Raw genomic sequence first — 21,364 nt, forward strand, 5'->3', positions numbered from 1 at the left:
ATGTACAGCCTTATATTTTGTGTTGGTTTTGTTTGAACTCCAGCTTAGGATCAGTGTTTTTTTAACATTACAGTATCTCAGGTAATGATGCATGTTTAGACCTGCATGGAATGTGGCTTCCCATCCATGCGGAGTGACTCATTCTTCACAGTTGTTGGGGCAAAGGGCGATATCAGAAAGTATTATGCATTAAAATCTATGAATAAACTTCCCTCTAGAATTTACAAATTCTGAGCTGGCATGTTTTTTCTGGTCCAGAAGGGGCATAAAAGTCACAGCTCTCAAAACAGAACTGTTAACAAAAAATTAAGCTCTATCTACTGTTTAGGGATGTTTCAGTGATCACTGAACAAAAAAAGGCATAAAATGTATTCCATCTTGGTCTCACTTTCTATGCACATGATCATTTCATATACACAGATTGAATGAAGTCTTTGAAAAGAACAGAAAATCTGTACAAGTTGCATTTAAGGTGTGCTTTGATTAACTTTATGTTCCTTTATGGAACAAATTCCATTTCTGTTACTTTTTTAAAGAGAGTCTGGAAACTCGAGAACCTTTGGTTTTGTTTTCTGTATGTCAGTAAGAATGGATACAAATACTCCAGCTCTGAACATACAGCCTTATATGGGACAAGGAAACCAGCTAAGCCTGCCACGTGAGAGTTTTAGGTAATAATGTCATGTGATAACATAATTGTCTTGCCTACTTGGCAGTATTTTTAGATGAAGCTAGTTCAAGATTAGCTAAGTGACTTATTTTAGCAATTCTTGCAATAACACGTTAGTAAGATATCCTTTTATTTAAGACATCTGGAACTGATTGTGTAGTTTAAACATCTTCTGATGCCCTGTAGAGATATAAATAGAAGCAGAAGAGAGAGAATGGCCAGCCTGTCTACATTTGGAGAAAATGCCATCTGGTGCCAGAGCAAGGGTAAAAGAATGCCTGGATTCAAGAACCAGCTAACAAAAAGGTCTGAGTGCTGGTAGGGTCAGTCTTAAAGGCAGACATCCCAGAAGTAAAAGGACAGCCTTTTTAAGGCTAAGTGCTCTGTCCAACTTTGTTCCTATGCAGGAGATGTATTTGTTGTTAACAAAATTACTCACAGTCTTTAACTTTTCTCTTCTGAAGACTTTACAGTCATAGCATTTTGATAACTTGTCATTCAGGTTTCATATAAAGATTTTTAAGGAATTGATGTCTTAATGCAGAATTGAAATAAGATTATAGTTTACTGGGCTTGTTTGTTTGAAATGTCTCAGTAAGATTAAAGAGAGTCCTGTCTTTAGTTGAGTTGATATGTGCAGCCCATCTCACCTGCTCCACTTATCTCTTCCCAGTTCACTGCTCCGCTATGGTGGAAACCTTTCCCTTCAGAGTGCCATGAGCGTCCGGTTCAACAGTAATGGCACCCAACTGCTGGCCCTGCGCCGGCGCCTTCCCCCGGTGCTCTACGACATCCACTGCCGCCTGCCTGTCTTCCAGTTTGACAACCAAGGGTACTTCAACTCCTGTACTATGAAGAGCTGCTGTTTTGCAGGTGATCGTGATCAGGTAATAAGCAAGCTATGCTGCCCTGAGTCTCCAGAGTTTCCTTGACTGTTTGAGAACACCTCTGTGAGGGTGGCTTCTTTCTGATTCAAGAGATAACACAGGAAGCAGGACACATACTGGTTTACTCAGAACTGTTCTGCAATGTGGGAAAAAAGGAAAACATATACCAAAACACATGAGAAGTTTTACCTGTTGTTTGATGTGATCTAATACTTAATTGGAAGTTTATATTCAGAAGAAGATATTTGCAGTCTTTTTAGGTCCAATTAATACAGCGTTATCTACTCATCCGCATATTATAAGGAAGCATCTTCCTTGCATTTCAGTTTTGTTACTGAGTGACATAGAGGCAATCCCACAAAATGTAAATATTGGGTATTTATATAGTTATTAATTTTTATTTCAAATTACAGTGTTTCTCTTTTAATATTCAACTACTAGATCAGGTGGGATAGGTCATTGTAGGTCAGTGTTCTATAAGTGATGATGGCAGGTGGTTAGGAAGGAATAGTCTGTGTACTGAGGCTTTGTCCCTACTACTGATCCCAAAGAAATAGGTCACACATAAAGTGGCTAAAAGAAGTTCGTATGATTCTAGAGCCAGATGTTGTCTTTGGACAGCTGTATTTAATAACCACAGGCACTGTTTAAGGACAAAAGATGTATTTTCAAGCTATGATAGTATGAAACTATGATCTGAAAATTTCTTAACTGTCATCAGCAAAATTCCCGCAGTCAGAATTTCATCACTAATTATATTGCTGCTGCTGCAGGAGGCAGAGTTGAGCTTCTTTCAGATTGCAAATAGGAAATACATTCATGTCACTGAACTTGAGCAGTGTTCCTTAGTTCTGAATATTTTTTGACAGGAGTGTGAAAATGTGATAATGAAATTCATTTAAAACAATTGAGTGGCTTACTATAAAGCATGGGAAAACATGTGTTGGTCAAGAAGAAAACCACTGACAATTTGTGGTCCATTATTTAGCTGGCCTAAAAATAACACACTTTTCTCCTCTGCAGCTCCGTGTAGAGCTGTGTACATACATAATTTAGCTTCTCATTTGTTACTAAAGATGTAGAGAAAAGTCTTAGTATATATTGCTCTGCTTTCTAAGGAATTTTCTTATGGGTATGGTATTATTTTAATGGGAAGAGTATGTCTGTTCTGTATCAGGTTGATGTGATACTTCAGGAACTTGCATTTTTCAAAAAACAATAAATTCTTGTGGCTTGACAGACTTTCTGTTCAGATAAGTAGCAGCACATAATGCTGTTAATGAGCTGGAAATCAGAGCAAAAGACAATTATACTCCCTCATAAAACTATATGAAGCTAATAGGGAAAATGAAGTTTTATATGGAATGTTAGAGAGATGCGGAATTTGACATTTAGACACAAACTCATACCAATCTTCTAACTGGAAGGAAAATTAATAATGAATTCAGAAAATGCCAACACATGCATCAGCTCTATGTCTGAAACTGTCCAGTAATGTTCAAACTCAGTGGCTGAGACTGTCAACACTAGGAGTAGCCCTTAGGGACTGCCGTTTACAGAGAACCCAATTCCAGTTGCAGGTATATCTACAAACGAAGGTTAGAGTTGGAACCTACTGTAAGATAGATAAGGTGAATAAAAAAGTAACAATTTGCTTGAGTTTTGCCGTTCCATACAACTATATGCTTTTGTATAATGTGTATAAGTCTTCACCCCTGCAAATCAGAATTCATCAAAAGAGGAAATAATAAGGCTGCAGTGATCTCTCCCTTTTAATATTGCTGTTCTTAGCCTTTATAAAGAATGTCTTTCATTTGGGATCCATGCAAAGTAAGCTTCACAGAATACCTTGGTTGTATTTCCTCATAGGATCAAAATTTTGTGTGGGCTAAGGCTCATTTGAAGGGACTTGTGGATAAGAAAGTTGCTTTCAAATGGTGAATGGCACTTATGGTAGGAAGGCTTCTTTAGCAGTTTTTTCACATTGAACCTCGGATTTTCTCTGTCTTCGATTCTTCTTTTCATTTTTATTAAACTGCCAACTTGATATTTTTTCTCTTTTAAACTGTCTTAAATACTTAGGTTTTACCTTTCTTACAGAGCACAGTAAATTAAAAATGGAATCTCCTGTGTTCAAAAGCTATTATGTGTTGTCTGCACAGGTAGTTAATCTCATAAAGTTGCATCTCTATACTATATTTTAACTCTAATAAGAAAGGATTATCCTTAACTCATCAGTGCTTACAATGCAATTGCTTTGGGAAAAAGACTGAACTGCTGAAAGGGGGAGGCCTTCCTTGTCCAGCAGAGGTGATGTAAGACCTTTCACTGATACCACTTCCTAACTTGACAGCAGCATTTACTTCTTTTCCTGGGTTAATGACTTGTACTGACACTTGGAGAGCTCTGACAAGCTTTTGGATGTGATAGAGGGATCAGAAGATGGGTGAGAGATGGAGAGATGGCCTTTCAGTTCTGTGAGACTCAGGTTCTCACAGAAGTATAGCCTTTGCTAATCTTTCTCTGAAGTTTGTACATAGAAAACAGTTTGCTCACAGGAAGTTTTCTTGAAAATTGTGGCCATCAGAGTTTAAAACCCCTAACTGTTACTTTTGGGTTGCCTTTGGAAATCTGTTTTAATACAGTGGTGGAAATCTCCAGTAAAGGTAAATAACACCCTGTTCCATATGGATTGTGTTCTGGTATGGCAGAAATGAGCAGATTCTGAGCTGCAAGCACACAACTTAAGAGTTCTCTTGAAGATTGCCCTCATATCTTAAGAAGCTAAAGCTTAAGTTCCCAAAATGACTAAAGTGTTGCTCTTACTTTGACAAGGTATGTGTGTTAAATTGATTAAATTTCTTTGCAGAAACAAAACACAGAGAGCTAGTTGGGGAACAGTTTGATTGGTTTGTCTGTTGATGGGGGTTAGACCTTCTAATATTTTCTCAGTATTGTTTTTTTTAGTGCTCACAGATTGTGATAGGTACTCAAAAGGACTTGGAGCCAGAACTACTGATGTGTCACTCTAGAGGGAAGCCTACTACTAGCAGGCATGTAGTGATCTGTGTACCACCTCCTTTTTCTGGAGCATCTGAGATGCAAGTAGATTGATATGAAGTTTAAGAACACATTCTGAAATGCTTATGTGATTTTGAGTTGTTTTAGGTATTGTGGGTTGCAGCAAAGCTAAGTGACAGGTATCTTAGAGGATAAACAACTTTGTTTCTCTCTGTGGCTTTGCAGAGTATTGTTTTCCTCCAAAAGCGTTATTGTCCTAGCCCTTGTGAGCCTAATTTCAAAGTCAATTAGCAGTGTGTGTACATCTACACACACATATATATACACACAAGCATTTTTCCTAGAAATGCCACAATCATGCCTTTCTTGTTTCTTGCAACTACCAAAGCTTGAGAGGCATTGTTTAGCTGTTATTTTATTTGCACCCATTTAAAACAACCTTCAATTGCTCCTCTCAGAACATTTTCTTTTGTCCTTGTCATTGCTGTAATGACCTAATTCACATGACACCAATTTTCTGCTCTTTGAAGAAGAGCTCTGATGTTGATAAATAGGTTCAAAATGGTACGGTGTTTGCATTATCCAGAAGCTCACTTGAGTCATACAGTTGTGAAAGAGAGGAAGGGTAAGATAGGCTGGGTGGATCTAGCATGACTCTCAGCTTCCCACTGCCTTTTTTGGCTGTAGAGATTTGTATGAGAATGTAATTTACTCATCCCTCTGGGCATCCAGGTCCAGAATTTTAAAAACCATTTATTTATACACCCAAGTCCCGCTGACTTTAGTATGCACAAGTGTACAAATATTAAATGTGTGAGACTCTCTAGTCATGTCACAGTACTGGGTGAGTTTCTAGTCTTCTTGTCAGCATTAGAATTTGGGAAATGTTGATTAAATACTAAGGATTTTTAGTTGCTAGACTGGTACAGAAAATATCTTCTTGTATCTGAGGATACAGAACATATTGTAGGACTTTAAGTACTCAAATGTGGTTTAAGTGTAGGAGCGTCAGAGGGTATAGTGATGGGCAACAGGAAAAAAAAAAAAAAAAGCCCAGAAAGAAACCACAAAAGACAACCACTCTAAACTAAAATAGTCCAAAAGGTTTTCTTGCTCAAGAATTGTTGCCTGTGTCACAATGATGAATGCTATCAGTTCATTCCTGTTTTTCCCCTTTGTAGATAATGTGAGGCTCTATAACACTTGCGGTTGTAAAATCAACTGTGTATTGCCTTGTTTAAAAAAGGCGGGGGTGGGGAGAAATAACTTGTACCCTGTGAATCAAACAAAAAGTGTCTTGACTCTGGCATGCCCTCAGACATTACATCACCACTCAGCCTTTTCTGTTGACATTACACTGGTACAGGAGAGTTTCAGGAATGCACTGCTCACGGTACTGCAGGGCTGCTCCAACTCCCTATAAAGTTACAGCCCTCGTTATGTTGAAATCTGTGTTCTAAATAGCCCTTGTTAGGGACAAGCCAGCTTTTTGCAGGACAGAATTATTACATGAATGTAACACTTCCAAAAACAAGGTTAGCTGTGTAGGTGCCAGGGGTCTTGTATGGTTGTATATTGCCTTTGTAAAGAAAGAGAAGTTTTCTTCAGTGGTGTTCTGTGTGTCATCTAATTTGAAGGTCATTTATCATGGGAAGTGGTGCTTATCAATGTATAGGTTTAAGAACTAGCAAGAAGAAAGGGAATTATTCTTTTAGAGAATATATTGTAAGTTTCCTGTGCATGGAAGACTTCCTAATGAGTAGTAGCTTATTGCAGTCAGCATTTCTTAATATATGAAAAGCATTCGGTGTGCAAATATGTTGCTGTGCTTGGATTAAAAGAAAATAAATGTCTTACTCTGTCTTACATTTGGCTGCTTCCAAGAATTCCTGATGACATTGTATTTTGGTTTTTGCTTTATCTAAATTGTAGTTTAAATTCCAGCTATATGCATAATACATTTATCTAGCAGTGAAATTATTTATTCATTTTTTTCCCCTTGTTTTTGCTAGTTGACATTGGGAAATGCCTCTTCAGAGTCAAGGTCTTGACAGCAGGAGCTATAAGTTTTCTTTAACCCTTCTTGTTCTGATTGCCTCTTCCCCCATTTCTAGTGCATCCTGCCAGCCCCATTTCCTGTCTCCCTTCTCTTGCATTCCTGTAAGCCTTTGGGAGCGGTTTTTAGACATCTGCACAGCAATACATAAGCCCAAAAGGACCCATACTGAAGCTAAATTCTGGTGGAGTAGAACTCAGACTCAGGAGACTTTGAATTTTGCAGGCTTTGTGTTCCTCATAGTACGTCACAGGAGATCTGTAGCTAATAGTACCTCTCATATGCTCAGGTAAACTTGTTGGTTTCTTAGTAATGTAATAGAAATATTTTCCCTGCCACAGAAATCCTCAGTAAGGATTACTAAATTGCTTTTGTTCATTAATAGAATTCCTGTTATAGCCTTTCTGCATTACAAAAAGGCAGCTGTAAAAATGTTGATGGATTGTTCCCATTGATGCTTCTGTAAGCATTTGAAACTGTCCCACACAGAGTTGGCTGCTTGTAAGATTAGGCATTTAGGGAGTGGGAATACAAATTTTTGGCATGGAAATTTATGTACTAGAAGCAATTTGTATTTCTCCAGTCTGCTGTGTCACAGCTTTACTTTTTCATGAGATAGGCGTGCTTCTTACTGAGGAACAAAGCTTCTGTTGTTAAAAAGCCTTTTAGACTCACCTGTTTGATTGTCAGGTTGAGATGGAAAACTTTTAAGCTGTTTTTTGTGCCAGTTTCAGCCTCTTGAAAAACACTCTCAAAGAGTGCAGGGTAGTATGTAAAGAGTACAGGCTGTCCTGGCTAGTGTTAAAAAAGATGTCTGTTTTCACAGTGTTGTGAGCCCTCTTTGAATTCATTAAATATTGAAATGAAGCCCCATAATTTGTGCCCCAGAGTTTATTATAAAGTAGAAGATAAAAAGTTGTGTAGATACCTTGTAGGCAAATTCTTTTCTCAGCCATAAGTTTTCCAAAACACATCTCAGAGAAAGCTTCCCCAGTTATGTCTCCTCTTAGTTTAGGTTTTTTCTTTGAAAGACAGGAATAAGAGGTTAGTAGCTTGCACAGGTGACTGCTCATTATTTTGTCATCTCCCGGTTAACTGCCTTGGAGAGAAGAATCTCTAGCTGGTGACAATGAGAGCTGCTACAAGGAGGCAGCCACTCTGGGCTTGCAGTTTGGGCTCACTAACAAGGCAGTGTGCCCTTGAGGGGACATCCTGTACTTCCCTTGGGCTGTGCTGGCACCCATCTGACCCTATAGAATCTGGCTGAAATACACAAATGGCAATACTGTATAGCATGACTCATGACAATTTGTATGAGGTTTTACTGCTGTAGCTGCTGAATCAGACCACTGCTGTTAGGGGTTCCAATGTTAGCACAAGACGTGTGGGTGGGAACAGACCTGCTGAGGAAGTCAGCTAGTGATGATTACAGCAGTCTTTCAAGCTGTACTCAGTGGGAATTCTATACTAAACCCCTACATTCATCAACACCTGGATTCATCACCACAAAGGTACCAGCCTGACAGATCCAGTATTGCAAAGAAATGGAAATATTTGACTAAATGACTGTTGTCCTTAATTGTTTTACCTTGTTGTTTCTTTGCCTGTTTGTTTCTTGATGCTTTTGGAATAGGAAAAAGTCTTTTCCTCCTCCATAGTTGTGTCCCCACTTTGTTTCCCATCTTAACAATAAAGATGAATTGAAAGTAAATCTGTGGGTTTTCTACCTGCAGGAAATTCAGACAACATGAAATTAAGATAAAATTGTAAATTATCAGTCATTTTTAAAAAAGGAAAAATAGCAGGGGAAGCTTTTTTTAATAAGATGTGTAGAGCATTCTTGACAGCACAAAAGGTCTGGAAGCAGCTATGAAAAATTTTTGTTTGGGTTCTGTCAAATACTTCTCATACAAAATGTAATGTATAACACTGTGGTTGCGGTTTTCATATTCATACATATATATATACACACAATCACACACAAATATACATGTGTGTACGAGGAGAGCTTTCTTACACTTTGCTCCTTTTTGTTAATAGCTTGCTTATCCCCCTTGAAGTAGTTCCATGAGAAGCAGATTGTCATGTTCACATTGGAATTTTTTTGGGTCAAGGATGACTTCCCTTCTGGGTTTCCTGATGTTTAGTTAGTAAGGTGTATCCAAGTTACTGCTTTGTTTTCAGTGGCTGCTTAGAGAGTATCTCTCTCCCCTCTGTGTGACAGTGGCCCTTTTGTAAAAGAATATTTCTGGACAATCCATAATTCTGGAATCTTCAGCTTCTTTATTAAATTTGAAATTGTCTGTTAGGCTTAGAAGTTCTTAGAGACAGAGAACTGTCACAAGGAACAAAATGGCATAAGCCCTGTTTACTTAGGAAACCTTTCTTCCTTGGATAAATACACAGTTTTTATATTCTTCATGTAAATGGATTCCTTTTCCACAGCTGATTACTGTGAATTCCAGTCTCTTTTGGACAAACATTATTTTTCAGACTTCAGTGATGCTTCATGTCAAACTGTGTTTTCCTCAGTGCTTATCAGTGCATATTCCACCACTGAAGCAATGTGCAAGTCTCAAGGAATTAAGACTTGAGCCTAGCAGACTGCCCCAAACCAGATTCTTTATCTGCTGTTATAGAAAAAGAACCAAAAGTCTACACCTCACCCATTAATTGCGTTATGTTACAGGTAAAATAGAGGGCCTGTACATCCTGTCTCTTAAAGAATATATGCAAAGCACCAGCCTCACTGTTTCAAATTTGGATGCCTCTGTGCTTCTTCCCCAGCATGTGGGTTATTTACACTACTTGAATAAGCTAAGGGACACTTCACTAAAACCCTGAGAAAAATTCTGTCTGGTCTGATCTTTTCTGCCCCAAGTTTCATTGGCCCCTCTGAAAAAAGGGCAGACATGCCCAAGTGAGTTGGAATTGAGATTTAAGAAGTCTCTTTCAAAGCTGTGAACAGCAGCATGAAATTCGAGTCTGACAAGCATTTTCCTGCTAGTAACTTAGCAGTACTTACTTTTAAAATGATTATAATTTCTGTGCCTTTATCTTTTGTTTGTGCAAAAGATTTATAATTATGTGGTGATGGTGCTTTTTGATTTGTACATTTAAGACAGGCTTCTACATTCTTTTTGTTCTCCCCTACATTAATAGGGCCATTCAAGAGACTTGGTGATACTTTTGGAAACAAGATCCATGTCTGCTAGTCCTTTATCTAGGGCCAAAAGCTCAAAAATCTGTCTGATATAGGTCATAAGCCATACAACATTTTATGGGAGCAGGAAATGTGAATATTGGAGACTAAAATAAGGTGTGATTTAGATAAATTTTTATTGAAACAATCCATATTTAGTAGCACCTGAGGAAATGTAGCTTGTGGGATTTTGAAAGCTTTCAAACTGGCAGTGCTATGAACAAAAAATAAATTCCCCAGAGTGGTAGTACTCTGCAAAATGCAATGCTAATGCTACTGTTACTAGACTACAGAAGCAGATTTGATCGTCATTTATTTATATCAACTGCTGTAATTTCCTTGGGGAGAGAGAGAAAATGAGAAGAGTTACAGTGGAATGAGTGGGGAGTGCTAGTCTGATGTAATTCTTTCAGATTCCTGATGGTGGTTCATTTTAAGCATTTTATGCCTACTTGAAACTCTGACTGAATTGGTGTTTTCTCCCAGGAGCAGACTTTAACCATGCCTGAGAGTTTTCTTCCTTCTAAGGCAAACTTCTGAATCAGCAGCTCATAGTCATCTGGAAGCCTTTTCCTGTCACTGTTGCTAACAGCTAGGCATAGAAGCTGACTCTGGCCTTCTAAAAAAATTCCAGTGTTAACAGCAAGTGGTTTTTCTGTCTAATCTTGTGTTCATGTGAATATTGTAAATGTTGGTAATCTGAAGACTTGGTCAAATGCAGTAGAAAAAAAGGCAGACAATGAAACAGGTGGGTTTAATATTGGTCTGTTCCCCCCAAACATCTGAGCTCCTCATGCAGGGTCTGTTCTGATTCCTAACTCAGCACTGCAGTGGTTCTTGAGGTTTTGTTCAGCTTGAGTTTGTCTTTGGAGGGGGAGAGTGGGAGGAGGACAGAGCTTGATGTCTTAGCTATTTAGTTGTCTCTGTGAATGCACATGTTTTTGCCTCCCCCTGGCTTGCCTCTGTGATTTGATTATCTGGGCTTTTGTTCTTTTAAGTGAGTGAATAGAAGGTACTCTGCTAGGAATCTATCCCCTCAGGACCAAAAATCCTTGTTCACAATTAAAGTGGAGTCTATCCATATGCAGGATGACTGTCTTTCATCTACCCTTTCTCAAGCCCTTCTATTTTTTTCCTTTCTGTTCCTTCATTTTAAAAAGTCTACTCCATTCTCTCAGGATTTGAGCCTTATTAGCTAGATTTTGGTGAATTTAATAGTAATTATTTCTTTGACTTTTCTAGCAGTAGGGACTGACTTTAGTTTTCTTAATCCTTATTCTACAACTGTGAGCTAGTTTGAACTATTGGCTTATTGTTGTATTAATAATGAATATATCCAAGAAAAAAATCACAAATGGTCCTGTAAATGTAACTTCAATGCAGCTGTGCTCTCTAGAGGCCCTAGGCTCTGATAGTCTTGCACAGAGGAATTGAGGATTGTTTTCCAAATGTCATGCAGGTGACATCAGGTGTGATTCTGACTTTGGCAGCTTGGGTGTCCACCCTTGAAGCTTCATGTGGCACATTGTTCTTGCAGTGGCCTCAGTCATGAGGTTGGTCTTCTGAAAGTCTCTTAATCTTGACCAGAAAAGCTGCTTTCTACTTGTCAGACCCATATCACCTAGTCTTACAGAAAAAGACAAAAGGAATGCATTTGGGAATTCAATTCTATGTTGTGAGAACAGCAGGAAAAAAAGTACCCCAAAGGTATCCTTACAGGGAAAGAGAGCAGCAAACAATGCTGGCTGCTACAGTAGTGGCAGTGTAATGGCAGAGACAGAAAGTACTTGGATATTTTGTGGAATATGATCAATTTATGCTGATTATTGACAGACCTAACCATCAAGATAAAATTTAATTTTTTTTATATAAAAAGTTCACTACTCACAGCACATTGCTTACAACATCAAACTTGTGTTCATGACTTTATCAGTTAATGCTTTTGGCATTTACTAATGGCTGTCTTGTGTCAAGATTAAAGCCATAAGTACTTTTTCAGCTCACATCCTGAGCTGAGCTTGTTCTGTGGCTAGGCATAATTGCATTGCAGATGTTTAATTCATTCTTACTTATTTTCTCTTAATTCACTCCAGAATGCTTTAGTCAAGCGTGTTTGATCTGTGCAAATGTCATTAGGCTTGAAAATGGTAATGAAGTGAAGGACTTCATGTTCCTTTTAAGTAGGTAGGATTGGATTGAATATCTCTGCCACTGGAAATATTCTAGAGCCTTCTGGACACATCCTGGGAAGTCATTTCCTAGGTGGTCCTGCTTGAGCAGGTGGATTGGACCAGATGACTTCCAAAGGTCCCTTCCAGCCTCAGCCATTCTATGATTCTATAGATCATCCTAAGGTACTTTGTCAACTTCTTCCTTTAAATTCCCCAAATTGTGATCACTTTAAGTTATGCAAGTCCATGTGCTGAACTGCAGATCCTGTCGCTCTGGGCTGTCTTGCCATTAGTACTTTAATGAACTTGTGATGTCTGATGGAGCATGAAGGCTTCAGGTGGGCGTTTTCCTGACACTGTTCACTTCTCCCCTCCTCCTTCCCCTCCCCCCTGTAACCCAAAGCCAAACCCTAATCCACCAAGACAATTATTTCCCTTTTTATGCTGGCAGCCTTTGAAAAAAATCGGTCAGAAGAGAGCTCTGGCAATCACCTGACTTTAGTTGCTTCTCAGAGCAGAGCATCTTCAAAGTCAGATGCAATTGCTCAGGAAATTGTTGAGGTAAATTTTGGGTTTGCAATAGTGGCGATTCCACCATCTTTCTGGGGCTGAGTTGCAGTGTTTGTTATGCTCCTGAACTTGCTGTTCCTTTGTGCTCAGCTGGAATTTCCCTTGTTGTGACTTGTGACTATTGCTTCCTGGGTATCCACTGCATGCCTCTGAGAAGAGTCTGTACCTGCCTGCTCAGTATTCCCTTGAACAGTGGGAAATTGTTGAGGTCCACTCTGTCCCTTCCCTTTTGGCTAAATGAAACAAGTTCTCTTAGGTTTTCCCTGCAGATCATGGGCCTTCAGCTGCAGCAGCCCTCTTGTCCACTCTCTGTCTAATTTGTTAGTGTCATTCTTGTATTGGGGGACCCAAGCCAGACACAATACCCCAGGTGTGGCTTCAAAAATGCCAGATAAGAGGAATAATCATTTGTTTTGACCTCCTGTTTACACTCTTGACAGTGCATCAAGTTGCTGTTATTACCCATCAGTGCAAGGGCACTCTAAATTTTGCTGTCTCCAAAGCAAGACAGAGCACACTAGGGTCAATGGTCTTTGCAGGTAGTACGTTGCTCTGTGGGCAGTGACACATGAGATTTCCTGCACAATTGACCACTGAGTCTTACAGGATACACAGAGTGTTCCTCTGCAAATAATTTTTGGAAGCAGGTTTGAAGGTTCTCACATGCACTCCATTCCCGGCACGTACATAACATGTTTCTTCTGTCCTGTGTGCCTCATGCAGGATATCTGAAATCTGTCACTTTGGGGGCCTGTCATTGTTGGTTTATGATATGCAAAAAAAAAAAAAAAGGCATGGTCATAAATTCAAGATCTTCTAGGTGTTTTAGTTTAAAGTCTGTTTTTAGTCATGTGTCCTTGGCAAACTAGTTGCTGCTTCAACAACACAATTTGGTAATAAATAGTAACGATTGGCAACATCTCTATATAAATGAGACTTTTTTTTTTTCCATGCAGCCTTTCTTTAACAAAACACATTAGAGGCACTTTCTTTCTAATTGCTTGGATGTTTCCTATATGAGCTCTAATCCATGGAGTTTTGGCACAGAGGCTCAGCCTGCTGTGGGCTAACATTTATGAGCAGTCAAATGAAAGGGGAAGCACATATTCCTGGCACCATCAGGTCGGTTTGGAAGGTAAATTGCCTAAGTGCTTGAACATGTTGGCTTATAGAAATAACTTTCTGACTTGGAAAGTGTGGGTTTGTGAGTGTTTCTGAACTAGTGTGCACAAGCTTTTAAAGGAGCTTTTGTTTGATCAGTGCTTCTTACCTGTCAGAAAATGAACAGAATTGCATTCATGAGTGCTTACTCACATCCTGCGTTCTTAAAAATGAGGGGTAAAAAGAACGCTTGGATTATGATAGCAGGAAACCAGAGAAGTGATTTTAGTGGTTTGTTATTGCATTTTCATGAAGAGAAACATACAAACACTGCACTAATGTAATTAGCATTGCAAACAGAATTTATGCAAATGGATAACCATTTTTTTTCTATGATAGTGTATGTTTTTTATTTCCTTCTCAGTCATGTGTTATTCCAGAATTTGTCTCCTAACTACTTGGTGTTACTTTGTCTGATGATTTTATTTCCCTGAAGAATGAAAGGCAGAAACCAGTTATATTTGAGCCAAGCAAAACAGAATTTGTCTCTCATCAAAGGTCAGAAAAGGGACAAACTGGCTCCATTTCTTTATTTTTCTCCCTTTCCCCATACCTAATAATAATAATAAAATGTAAAACCCAGCTTCTTGACTGTACTGATTAAACTGCAGCCTAACATTAGTGGAGGGACAGAGATTTACACTGACTACACCAGTATAACTGGAATTGGAATCTGCCATTGGTTCCACTACGTGTCATTTAATCTCTGATTTGGGAGAGAAATAAACTGTACTCCCTGTCATTTATTGGAGAATAAGTATTTGGAGGTAAGGCACAGTTTGTGCCCTCTTGGAACTGAGAGGCATAAGGTTTTTGCCACATCAAATGTCACCTGTCATTCCAGTGCATGCTTGTAGTGTATTAAGCTACTTTAAATGGCATATTGCCTGAAATTCTGCACAATAAAGAGATTGTTTATCATTCGTGCACTGCTGAAAAAGGGCAGCCTTCCATCTCTTCAGAGAAGCTATGACCAGGAAAAACATGAGTAGTGTGATAAATGTGAGGGGGAGTGGGGGAGCTTTAAACCACTTGAGACTTGCTGACAGTGAATGTTTAGCTTTGTTTTTTGTTTAATGTTCAAGATTATTCTCAGTGACTTTTGATGGTCTTGGTAGACATGTCTGGCTTGATGAGCAATGGACATGCTTGTGTGTAATGGACATGGCAGCTCTCTTCCTAGGTATGTGTTTGATGGAGTTTTCCTTGGTAGTTCAGGAGATTAGAAAAAACTATGAAAGTCTTGGACATCAAAAAAAGACCAGAGTTGCAGGCTGCAAAATAGAGAGTATGATCTAGATCTAGGCATACTTATATTAAAGCCAACCAAAATTCATAGCCTTATTTAGCAAAGCAAACATACATTTTTGGCAGCAAGCATTAGATATATGAAGTATGCTTTTGGTCCATTTGTGCATGCAACATTTTGGTGCTGGTACTTCATTCCCATTTAAATGTAAACAGTTCAATGAGGTGAAAAGAATGATGCAAATTATCCTTTCTTGCTCATTTTTGGTTTGGAGGAAGTAGATCAATAGTAAAATAGCATAATTCAGGTGATACTTTATCATAAACTGCTTTTATTTTTATTCTTAACAGTACATCCTTTCGGGCTCTGATGACTTCAATTTGTATATGTGGAGGATTCCTCCAGATCCAGAAGCAGGTAAGTTTTGTTGTTTTAGATGGGGAAGGAAGAGTGGGGGTGCAGGTGTATGACAAATACTAGACTAGTTTTTTTTTTAAAAATTGCTGTTCTCACACTGTGAATCTAGAGCAACTCTGAGGGAAGCTGGATAGGGAGTTTACAAATGCCTGATCCAGTGTCTGGGTAACAGTGACCAGTGCCATTTGAATGTTTTATCATAATGATTTTCTATTTTTTTCCCCTCTCATGTGATGATCATTCCTCCCATAATAAAGCTTGCAGCATGGAATGGTGCTGGGATCACAGGGTGCTCCTTACAGCTCCCGTGCATTGACCTCCTTTCCCCTCTCATTGCTCTTATACCAAAATCTTCCCCCCTGATTTCCAGTGCAGAAGAGTTATGCTTTTTTACTTTCTGGGTGGAGGAGCACTATCAGCTGGTGGAAATGGCTGCCTTTGACTAATTTCTGACCCATTCCCATGCTGGGGCAGACATGGGAAGCAAATAGCAGTAGCACAGCTCTGTATGAAAGAGAGAGATGTTAGTGAAAAGCAGCAGTGAGGGGGCGATGTAACAATCGTATTGTGAATGCCACTGTTGGTCAGTGTCTAATTTGATGTGGTCTAGTAGGGTGTAGGGTGTGGCAATGTGACACTCTAAGCCATGCAATGTCAGCATCTCTCTTCTGTTGGAACAAATCACTGCAGTTGTAGAAGGGTGTTGAATTTTAATGGAAAGAGACAAGACTCAAAACTGTACTAGTGTTTTCATTTTCAGTGGCTCTGACTCTTTAAACTGTACCTTTCAGTGATATTAAGTACAACTGAGGGCTATCCTGTGGCCTTAGATGCTTTAAGCAATAGTGAGAGAAAATTACAAGTTGTGTTAGAGGTAAAATGAAAATTTTTATTTTCATTTTCAAAAGTTGTTAATAACAGCTGTATAATGCACAGCTGAGAGGATGAATAGCCTTGGTTAATGGCAGGGTTTTGAGGAAAATGGCATTCTAATTTTGGGGGTTTTGCTTAGTTAACCAACATTTCATGTTGCAGTCCACAAATCCTGAAGATAGTCCTGCTAAATATCAGTAGCTTGGCCTTGTATCTTTGCATGGAGTTTATAGAGATATCTCTCTGCTTTTCTTTTTGTGTGATTTTCTTTTACATTTGACACTGATTTACTACTATTTATGGGTTTTTCCTCAGTTAAAACAAAGATTGCATAAGTTAAAATTAGTTATTTGTTTGTAAGTTTTATTGTATGGACTGTAGAATTGCATTTTCTGCATGTGTCACCGTACTGTCCTGACTTCCTTTGTAAAATCTGGATTTGAGATTTTCTTTTTTATTTATTTTTCTTTTCTTTTTATGGCTGTGATGCGCTTGAAAACTTTTTTCCCACACACCTCCATGCGACAAACTTTTTATCTGGGACTTTTGCACAAGGATGCTAGCTAGTACATGTTGCACCTGTAAGCAAAATAATTATTAAGTAAAATAATCTGCTTCAGAGTAGTTGTTAAGTAAAACTCTGTAAAAAAGATACATGCTGGCAAAAATAGTTGCTAAGTACAAATAGATGATACGTTTTGATCAAACAGATTTACAATTTTATTTGTGATTTAGCACAAAACAATGTCATATGTGTATTTGTCAGGTTTCTTGTCTCTGGTTCTTGTAACTTCAGGAAGGGTGTCAGTACACTTGCAACATTTCAGTTACAAAATTATTTACTTAATATCAATTGCCCTCAGTGGTTGCTTAACGAATCAGAAGCTCCAGGAGCAGGAATGTGTATGTCTTAATGTCTTGTAACTTGAACAGTTCTCTTTTTGAAATGTTTTAGCAAAACTCACAAGCTTTGTTTTGTTAGACTCAAAGGTCAGCTTCTGTGGCAAATAACTAATTGGGCATCCAGATCATCTCTGATAGGCTTATTGAAGCTTTTCTTGTCTTCCTTCAGCTCTTCTTGAAGAGTTGTGCCCATTTTGAATGTGATGAAATGTCCTCTCTTAAATCTTATCCTGCTGTTCAGAATAATTGCCAGAAAGATATGTTGCTGTGCTTACTTCTTGGAGAAATAGTCTTGCCATAGGGATGCAGAGACTTCGGAAAGCTTTTGCTTCAGTGGAAAACTCCTTGTTCTTATGTTCTAGCTAAAATAGGAGTGCCTTTGGGTATGTGATCTGAGAGAGTGGAATGTGGTCTTTCACTTAAAATAGTGTGCAAACTAGACAGGATGATGTAATGTCCTGTACCGTTGGTTGGTATTTTAAATAAAAATATCTCTCTAACTGATTTCTGCCTTCCGGTTGAACTCGGACATTGTGTTGCTATAAATATTTGTGATACAACTCCCTTAAGTTGTATCAGTTATTTGAAAATAGGGAATTTTTTGCAAGCTTGTATCTTTTTAAACAGCTGCATCCTTAATAACAGCTCTGAAATTATTTTGTTTACGCATAGGTACACCAAGTACTGGTTATCCAATGGTCAGCAACATTAGTGAACAAAAGATGAAGAAAAGTGTGAAGGAATGCACCAGTCAGACAGTTGCAAACATATTTCAAGTTGGAGAAATGTGGTTGCCTGTACTGGTGTTTTTCCAGGAGAATAGGAGAAGTTCTGCTGTTTTATTTTTTTTCAGATAGTCATATTTTAGAAGTATTCTTCCAGTAGGTTGCAATAAATCATTCCCATAATCAGCTGGAATCTGCAAGCTCTTTTGTTTGGTCCAATAATTAGTCAGGATTTTTGCTGCCTTTGGGAGAGGGAGGTATGTGAAAAAAGGTGTTTCCTAAATTGCTTAAGAAGCAATTCTGTTGAAGAGTTTTACTGACTGTCTCCCTCTATAGTCTTAGATTATTCTGAATAGGCCAGGATTTCCTATTCCAGAAGGTTGGTTGCTTTTTTACCACCTTTTGTGGTTTCTTAAAGATGGAATAGTTTGCTTATTTTTCCACTTTCATCTCCATCCAGCTTTCCACTGTGCTTTAGAAGTAATTGCCAAATGTTTCATGGATTTGTTAGCCAGTTTCTTCTTTAAAGTAATCCATGAAAGTATCACAGTTTTTTTCAGAGGCAGCTTCTAGCAAAGTTAACACATAAGTCTGGCAGAAGAAAAGCAGTCTAAGTTTCCACAACTTTTACTTGACTCCAATGCAGGCTGGAAGTGAGAAGAGACATCAGTCCTACATGACTTGTCCAGCAAGCCTATTAATATTTAAGCACTTAAGATGTTATTAAACCTACCCAATAAACATGGTCTATTAGCTGGTAAAGAACCCCTGTTCAAGACAGAGCCTGACATGTCTTGTGGAGTATTAGAGGGTTTAGTAGACCAAAAGTTTTCAAAATGGAGTTTACATTCCTCACTCCCTATTCTGAATCATCTGTGCAACTCCTGCTTTTGAAATATTGCTCAAAGCTGCTGTGTGAGGGATATGGTATTTATTTATGATTGAGAAGACAGCTGGGGATCCTTCAGTTCATGTGAGCAGGCCATCACCAGGTTCTGGAAAACTTTACTAAATCAAAACAGCAAACTGCATTTCAAAACTTCTTCTTCTGCCTTTGACTGTAACTGCAAGCAAGAAAGGGCCTGTCATTGTGGTCCAGTTACTAAACTAATTGCACAAATGCTCAGCAGAACTGATGCAATTTTTCTTCCTTTCTTTCCTCCTCCTTGCTCTTTGTAAATGCCAACACTTCTTCAGGCTTGAAGAATTCAGGAACAGATCTTTTCACAATAGTTGAACAGGGCTATCTCATCAGAGACAGCTTGTAGTTTAAGTTCTCAAAGTTCTGGGCTGATAAATGAAGATGAATAAAAAATTATTAAGTGTTACTTAATGTCTTTAGCTACTTTTGAGATATTTTATGTATGGGTACATATGCATATACATATATGCATACCACTTGGTTGAGGCAGGGGGAAGCCATCTGACCCAGTGGGGAGCATGCTCTGGAAGGTTTGTGGTGTTTAAATAAAATTATTTTTCTCAGGTGTGGTCTTGGGATATAGACAGTTTTACTTTTAGGACTAGTTTCTCTTTCTTCAGTCAGTGTTGTGCTATGGAACAGTTGTTTGATTGACACAGTGAGAAAGTGCTGGGTCATTGTAGAAAAGGTACTTGTATTAGGTGGAATTGGGACTGGTTTCTGTGTCATTTTTTGGATTGTAATAATACCACAGACCTGTGGAATGTACTGGCCAAGTGGCATCTATCAGAAAACAAGGAAGCGTTGGGTGCTTTGTAGTGCTGTAGACAAGTGAAAGAAGATTCAGCATTGAGTGTTTCTCTCATCAGCCTTAGTGTGTTTAATATCTAATTCAGGAACAGGAAGCTGAAGATAACACTGAGCACTGGGAGAGGCTTTAATTCCTAGCAATTGGGCATCTAATTGTACCAAAGCTCCTTTCTCTTGGTTGTATTGAAAATGTTTGCAGCCACCAGTGCAAAAGAAATGCACAGTCAAATACTTTCCACACTTCCATTAAAAAAACCCAAACCCAACCCCAAAAAAGCAAGCACAGCTATTGGTTGTGAGATAATTTCACTTACTTTATATCTGTTATGTTCAGAAGGCATAGTAGGTGGTGGTAATTTGCATTGTTCCAATAAGATTGTGAAACCTGTTGCAACCTATGCCATTAAGCACACCAAAAAAGCAGTGTCAGACCAGGAGGGGAACAGAGTGGAAAAGGTCTGCCAAAGCTTATTGTCCTAAACCAGGACACTTTCACACTGTTGTTCAGCTACAATGGTGATAACAACAGTGGGAGGACTGGGATAGATAAATATGGCAGATATTTAGAAGCAACAAAAGAAGGGAGAAAATATACATCCAAAAATAGCCACTACAGCTTTCTGCATAGTCTTTAAATGTTTAAATATTACTATTCTCTTTGGCTTTTGGAACCTCCACAGAGGTACAAGACCACTGTGGGGCTGGTTTGAGGCATAGGCCAGGCAAATGAGTTGATTGCCTGGAAGAGCACATTGTCTGAGGCAGAGGCTGCTACCAGCTGACTGCTCTCTGTGCTTTCACTCGAGCTCTGTAAGGCCATGCTGATCCTTTCACCTGGAAGCTGGAGAGGATAGTCAAAGGTGTCAAAGGAAGCAGTCTGCAAATGGAGTTGGAGCTGCCCTCTTCTGAGGGGCACTTTTGGTACTTCTGATGTCTCCTTTTACCATGCTAGGAGGAGAAGGAATCTTGGCCACCTCTTCCTGCTCTCACCCCATATTTGATGTGAAAATGACCAAAGTCAGTTTTGCTTGTGCTGTTGAGAAACATTTAGTAAGCCTGGCTGCTGCCAGATCTGGAGTCAGATTCCTGATCCCAGAAGAAGGTATGCTGCAGGGCCCTGTGCTCGCAGGGTGAAAGTGCTTCTGTTTAAATCTAACTTCTGCGCAGATTTCAGATCTCCTTAGGTCTCTGAGGAGCAAAGCCATCTACTGGCATCCATTGTATGAAACAAATACGAGTGTGTGAGTGTCCAGAGAGAGATCTTTAAGGTACCTAAACAAAATCTGCTGCACTGAAGGCAGAGGCCCTTTATGCTGTGCATATTTGCTTGCATTGTGCTGTGCATTTGCTTTCCAAATTATGGTATCTCTCTTTGTTAGCACATCATGATCTCATAGGATTCAAATGCAAAGTAGTGGCCTACGATCTAAATGTGCCCTGGATTATTATTAATAAAAACTAAAGTAATTTTAAATGAGCTACTACTGTAGCGCCAAGTACTGCAGTGGAATGGTATGTTATGGCACACTGGCACCAGCTGCAAATATCTGGTTCTTCTCAGGAGTTTTCAGCACTTTGAGTAATTCACAAGGCTTGTCTGAAGTTATGCTTTAGTCTTTGTAACGTCTTTCTGCCTTATATGAACAAACAGTGGGATTTCTTTTCCAGTGTCCTAGATAGAAAAGACTTCTTAATGAGGTCATTTAATTCCTCTGTTACAGAGCCAG

General features: G+C 38.9%; 1 protein-coding gene across 1 annotated transcript in view; it reads left to right on the forward strand.

Moving 5' to 3' along the window:
- Positions 1-21,364, forward strand: part of DCAF5 (DDB1 and CUL4 associated factor 5) — a 68,703-nt gene that overhangs the window by 34,004 nt on the left and 13,335 nt on the right. Inside the window, exons 6-7 of the mRNA XM_058846135.1 lie at positions 1,344-1,557; positions 15,338-15,404. Coding sequence (XP_058702118.1) covers positions 1,344-1,557; positions 15,338-15,404 — 281 coding nt within the window. The remainder of the gene's footprint in view (positions 1-1,343; positions 1,558-15,337; positions 15,405-21,364) is intronic.

Source organism: Poecile atricapillus, chromosome 1 (assembly GCF_030490865.1).
Source record: "Poecile atricapillus isolate bPoeAtr1 chromosome 1, bPoeAtr1.hap1, whole genome shotgun sequence".
Classification (NCBI taxonomy): domain Eukaryota; kingdom Metazoa; phylum Chordata; class Aves; order Passeriformes; family Paridae; genus Poecile; species Poecile atricapillus.